General features: G+C 43.1%; 1 protein-coding gene across 1 annotated transcript in view; it reads right to left on the bottom strand.

The window, feature by feature from the left end:
- Positions 1-6,087, bottom strand: part of LOC125945032 (uncharacterized) — an 8,466-nt gene extending 2,379 nt beyond the window's left edge. Inside the window, exons 1-2 of the mRNA XM_049666584.1 lie at positions 5,837-6,087; positions 1,194-1,247 (exon numbers count right to left, since the gene is read on the bottom strand). Of these exons, the coding sequence (XP_049522541.1) occupies positions 1,194-1,247; positions 5,837-6,075 (293 nt within the window). The 5' untranslated portion in view covers positions 6,076-6,087. The remainder of the gene's footprint in view (positions 1-1,193; positions 1,248-5,836) is intronic.
- Between the last annotated feature and the right edge of the window lie 677 nt (positions 6,088-6,764).

A 6,764-nucleotide genomic window follows, 5' to 3' on the forward strand; every position in this document is an offset into this window, starting at 1 on the left:
AGCCCCAAAACCCAATAGAAATATATATCATGTGCAATAAACATTACACTACTTCTGTGAAGACACGTTTCACTTTCGTGTTCTATACCGATTCCTATATAAGAGGGGATCAACCACATTTTTTTAAAAAATTGCCTCTGGCAGATGGCACATTTATAATCCTTGATCTAACTGCTCGATCAGGTGGCGATTACTTGCACGAGAAATCGAAATGCCTAATTGAATAATTAACATAATCACGCTAATTAACTTTTAAATTATTATTTTACGGCATATATTTTAATCTACGAATTATAGCCACTTAAGTTCACAAGGCGTATCCACTTGGAACGAATTCTCAGGACTGAACCAGTTCGAGATGGTATTTTCAAAGTGTCCGACGAAATGCATGGGCGTTCCAGTTAACCTTTAGAGGAAAACGCTGTTTAATGCATTGAAGCACAAAGTGCTTTTCCACCGACACACTGAGGTTTTGTATAATGCATTATATACATGACTGCATTCTTTTGATCATGTTCATCCCGTACTTTATCACATCTGTTTACTAGTTTTTTCTTAGTTAGCTTGACTTCTTTTTCAGAATATTCTACGTTACAGCAAATTGCACCCATATCTCGAATCTGTGATGATGTACTTAATTCTTTTGTTTTAGCCAAGCAAAAACTTTTGCAATAACACTCTTGTAATTATATACTGCATTTATATTTGCTTTCTTCATCGCAACTCCTATAATTGTACTTGCTTTTCTAACTAACTACCTAACTCTGCACTAACTAACTAACTAACTAACTAACTAACTAACTAACTAACTAACTAACTAACTAACTAACTAACTAACTAACTAACTAACTAACTAACTAACTAACTAACTAACTAACTAACAAACAAACAAACAAACAAACAAACAAACAAACAAACTAACTAACTAACTAAGCACGTGTGACAAGGAAGCTGCATATTACAGAAAGTACAATACGAAAAAAATCGATCATGAGAAAACAGATGCATGTTCAAGTTAGATCAAGAAAGGATACTGAACATAGGCGACATTTTATAGCAAGTGAGTGTCGAAGTTAAACTTTCTTTTTGAGTTCATTTTGAAAGAAGCAACACTTCGTGGGAGGCACTAGGTGAACTTTTTACCATAGTTGATACGCGTAGAAAATGCAACATCAACAGAGAAGAATACTTACTTTTGAATAAGAGTAATGTAGCGCCGGCCGCTATCCACGGGCATCATCGTTTGGCTTTGCATGAGACGAGAGAGAAAACAAAAAGGGCGAACGGATAGCATATTTTACGCCGCCCCGGATAATGCGAAGTGGAATGTTAGGTTAATCAGCAAATTATTATTTATTAAGTTACTTCGTTTCAAAATACAATTGAGCGCATTCGATTATAGTTAAACGGCAGAAATGAAGACCCCTTCAAAGGTACGCTTATAATATGTCATATAGCTCTAAGTTTGCTTTGCGTAACGGACGACTTTGCTTGTATACAATTATTTAACATCAAACACTTTTAGTTTTGTTCTTATCAACCACGCTTTCTCTGATTTATTATTTCATACCAGAATGAGGGACGGACGTGTTGTAGGCAGCCTGGCACAGGGCTTTGCAATTTCGTTTTACCATATTTGTTTGTACGCTACGAAAGTGTCCTTCCCATGAAGAAGACTTTCATTCAATCGTTCTAGACAAGTTGCGATGTGCTCAAACTCTGCCTAACGCTAACGGTGACCATACTGTGGTGGTTTCACGTTTAGCCCTGTGGTTCAGAACATAGACCACAAACATATGGAATTCTTGAGCAAAACCACAAAAAAAAAAAAAAAACAATTCAAGACCTATGAGTTTCACCAGTCTGTAATATGTCACCTGATTGTCGGCTCGGGCAAATTTTTATTTTTCACCTCTGCATCAATCTTTCGCCGCAAATCTAGCACAGTGAACTTGCGATTTCTCTGTCTCTGCAAGATAAGTGTTACATTTGCAGAGCCTGCACTTCGCTATCGGCCGCACATGTGTTATAGCGCAGACGACTTTCGTAGCGTAGGCTCGCACTTGCAAGTTTACCCGCCCAAATATTACAATTGGGCGCGAACAGGATCCGCTTGGCATTTTTTTAGTACATGGAATACTTGTGACGATAACACCGAGATGTCTGCGAAGCAATGAAATACCCTATATGCCGGCCCGTTAGAAGACAGTGCAGTGCAGATTGAATTTGGCTCTTGTAAGGCGTTTCCCTTCAAAGAAGTGGCGGTCGTTTGGTGAGATTAAGTCAAGCATTGGATTCGAGCACCGCAAGATCAAACCACAATGTTGGCACGTGGCCAATAATGTGAGCTGAAGGAACAGTGATGACTAAAAAGCGGTACCAAAGGACGAGCATCTGTCTTGTACGCTTAATCCCGTTTCTGGAGTATTTGACACAACACTTTCTTGTTTCGCTAGAATTTCCTTAAAAGTTTATTGTACCCGCTCAGGTTGCACAGTACTTCACGACATATCGACCACTGAATATTTCTTTACGTTTAGCTCAAGAGCCTTACGACAGTCGTTTCGTGGCCACTACGGCATGTTTCTTCTACATATCTTCAAACACCAAACACCAGAACAGCAGTTATAGTTCTGTTGTCTATAACTTCATCGCGCCGCTCGCGCTCCGGACATACAAGCAAAGTATAGGTGATTGACCTACATTTGTTTCCTTCAGTGCGAAAAAGTAGCTAAGGTTGCGAAATGAAAGAAAATAAAACAATTAAATAGAAATCTCGCTAAGGCCTTTCGGCATCCAAAGCATTGTCAAGGAAGCGTGCCACGTCTCATGAGGTAGTCAAGAATGGGGCCTACCAAAATATTGCTGACAGTTTTCCTGCAATCTTCGGGTTCAAATATGGCCTATGTCAAATGATAGCATAATATAATTTGTCGAGACAGTAATGCATATAGCCATAGGCGGATGTCTACATACAGAGTAAAATAGCATGCACCATCTGACAGTCATCGATGGTGACCGACGAATCTTCTAATTTACGAAGTTTTCTGTAATACCATGGCCGTATTCGTCACCACGATGATCTGTTTAGTTCAGTGCCAGAAGTTCATGCCTCATAGTCTAGCCTGCTACTGTTCTTTGGCAGACGTCTAGACTGTCGCTAGATAAGAGAATCGCACACTAAAACGCGAAGAGCAGAGTGTGATTTGAAGAGCTAATGAAATCTTTCGTTACTCTTTATTCCCTGGCGTGGAGGGCTATGGTGTTGCTCTACAGAGACAGACGATATTTAGGTCAACAATTATCGCGTTACACTGCGGTGACTAGCATGCATACTCCTGCAACCGCCCCCCCCCCCCCTCCCCATCATTCTCTATGAAAAAGCATTGCCTCTCTAGTCCCGGCCCTTAGCTCAGATTTTCCATCGTGATTTACAGCGCTTTGGCCAACCACTCCATCGCCGCTTCTTTTGCATAATGCAGAAAGTGCAGAGTTCATTCATTTACCATTGATTATTCATTCAGTGGCTTGTATTATCGAGCGGAAATCTTTGTTTAGCCGTTCGCGACAACTTTTTCCTTTTTCTTTTTTTAGCCAGTATGTGGTCTCACGTCTTTTCACTGTGACACTCCCGATACTTTCGGAGGAGTCAACGGAGGTTCCATCAATATCGCCATTTTTGAATGCCCATTATCTCCTTAGGTTGCCTCTTCAGTGCTTCGCAGACAAGTCGGTGACGTCATTGACTCTTTAGCGTGCCGTAGACAGTGCGCAATAAAACGAGCCACACGGACCTTCCCTTGCCACGGCTGGATTTCCTGCGTGGCGGCCGGTAGTCGGACTCCTGGTCCATGCGGTCACTATCCCAATCGCGACTGTCTCTCCGGTCGGGATGACCGCCACTGTAGCTCGGCGCATAGCACGTCGTCGCTGGCGACCTTCCGGGGCCCGCCGCCAGAGGGGGCAAATCACAGTGAGGGATAATGCGAAACTGAAGCCGCTACGAAAGTCATCTGCCGTGTCATGCGCTATGTTGTGTGTGAGGCCGATACAGTAACTATGGCATCAGTCTGTGGCTAATGATTACAGTAAAAAAAACTATGAACGAAATTCTCTTCAGTAGCATACTCTTGAAGAAGCATTCACTTACTTGTCAAACAATGGGAATGTGCAATACCAATTACTACCTATAGAGACAGCGGAAGGCTGCCGTGCAGTTTTGCTGGGCATCATAAAACTAATTTCTGGTGGAGCAGAGAGGTATTGCGAAAATACCTTGTGAATGGTGTTGGCAATACAAGTACCGTAATATACATGCGGCTGAATAACTAGACACAGACTTAAGGACCTATAGATAAGACAATTTTATACACTGTGCGAGGATCATGTGCACCTCACACATAGGGGTCTGCGTTGCAAAATTCATTTAAGGAAGAAATTGCATGGTGTTTTGCGAAGTTTATGTTTCTTTCCCTGAAAATACTTAATACATTTTGAGGTACGGCAAACAAGTTGTAGGTTATATTGTTTGAAGGCACAAAACCGAGAAGAAAATGCGCTGAGCACATCTTCACTAGAAGGGGGCATTCGTGTGATTATGTGACTTGCAGCTGGTCATAAATTTCTGAATACCATTGCGAGAAACATGCTATCATGGCAGTCTACATCTACTTTTATTTCACCGTTGTTTCCGAACACAGGAATGTAGAAAGTATTACATAGGTAACGTAGCTTCCAAATGACGGCAGCACGCGTTTTAAAATGCTTTAATATTGCAATTACCTAAATACTCTCGTTAACCCTTTCTAATGTACTATTTATTCCTATCCCTCTGCATTATTCAACAAAATTTGCACGCTGCATCTTTAGGGGTACTTTGAAATTTAACAGATCACTCCCTGAAGCAAGAAAACACTTGTCAATCTCAGCACTCATCCGATGACCCCGCATAGTTGTGACATTGTGACTGGATCGATCGCCCACGACATATCTCCCGTTACATCTTCCATTCCTCAAAACCGCCGCTATAGAAGAAAGCAAAAATGCCAGCAATCTACACTTAGACCTGCCGGCCCCGTGGACGCTATCACCCATTTTTGTAGGTCATGTTTTTGTCAGATACTTCTTACTGCATCTAATCACCCTAACAACTTTGTTGCAATTTCGATTGCGCAACAGTTGGTGTCCCTCTCTGACTGGCTTTGGATGGCTGGCGTCCTTTGAGGGCCCCGCCACTGTTCAAGCCGCTCTTTCTAAATGAAGAAATGAAGCATAAAGTTCCGAATTAGAAAGCTTATTTCCGATTGCAGGAAACCACGTAGTCCTCACAAAGCGTTTTCCCTGCTTCTATGAATGCACGTCACATCATCATCGTTATTGCCGTATTTTTGTTGTACAGAAACATCTTTAATCTTTGTAATTTCAACAAGTTTATCATGATTCATGTTTAAGAGGACAGCACTTCACTAAAGAAGCTTACAGTTTACTACGGGTGGATCGGACACATAAAGTAGAATGGTTTTGCTGGAAACACCAATACCTTCTTTGTCTTTCTTGCCGCGTGCCATAATGACTGGAACCCCTTATCCGGAGAGATCTATTAGTGTGCGGCTACAATAGTGTCTGAAACAGCGTCATGTTTTGAGTCGGTTCTTTGCGCTGCTACATCAGGAACCTAATCCAAATGGCGGAGTTCTATATTCTTGTGCTGTGTGGCGTAACATGCACATTCCTCTTAGACAGAAAAACAGAGCTAGAGATCTCGGTTAGTGAGCAAAGTACTACTAGCTAGGAAAACGTGCTCTCGTTTTCGTGAGCGTTCCGGAAGGCTGCTCACCTTGTGCTGGCGTACATGGGCCCGGCTGGCCCGTACATCATGGGTGGCGGTGGCGGCGGGCCGAATGCCATCTGCGGCTGAGGCGCAAACGCCATGGGTGGTGGCTGCTGCATGAATTGCTGAGGCATCATGGGTGCCATCATTGGTGGCGGCGACGGAGGGGGCGCGAACATCATTTGTGGCTGCGGAACTGGTCCGGCCATTGGCTGGTACATCATCGGGGGTGTCACGGGACGCATGTCCGGCTGGCTTCCACTAAGGACAATGCGTCGAACAGATCGGTCAGCGCAAAATTGTGGTAATACTGAGCGGATCACTACGTCCACGGGAAAGATCTACGCAACGGGTACTGAATGTTCACTAAGTGTTAGCCATTCTAATGGGGGGGGGGGGGGGGTAATATATGCCACTTAGGCATGGTAACGAAAACTGAGAGCCCAGATGATACATGTGCCTTTTTTACCATTCGTGTGAATAAAGTGACTTGTTTCGATTGGAACATTATGATCTTTCCCGTGGACAAAGTGCTTCTATTTCTCTACTGTCTACGAATACGTGATCGTCACTCACTTGCACACTAATTGGCCGAGCTGAGCCGAGCTGAGTTTATATGATTAGACTGGCTTGATGGGACTGGCCAGTGTGACCAACCGACCAACAGACCGACCGACTGTGCTGCGCTGGATTGGACTGAGTAGACTGGAGTAATTTGATTGAGTGGAGAGCACTAAAGTACTGGATGGGCTGGACTGGACCGAGTGGACTGAACTGATTCCCTCGCTTCCTCTCGCTGACTTGCTGATGACGCTAAGATAAGCTGCAACCAAACTGGTTACCATTGAGGGTTCTTTGTAGCTAGGTACATAACATGTTTACACAGCACCTAAAGCAGTGTGTTTAGTCAAGAAAACAGTAAGGGTACATATCT

Source organism: Dermacentor silvarum, chromosome 4 (genome assembly GCF_013339745.2).
Source record: "Dermacentor silvarum isolate Dsil-2018 chromosome 4, BIME_Dsil_1.4, whole genome shotgun sequence".
In the NCBI taxonomy this organism is placed as follows: domain Eukaryota; kingdom Metazoa; phylum Arthropoda; class Arachnida; order Ixodida; family Ixodidae; genus Dermacentor; species Dermacentor silvarum.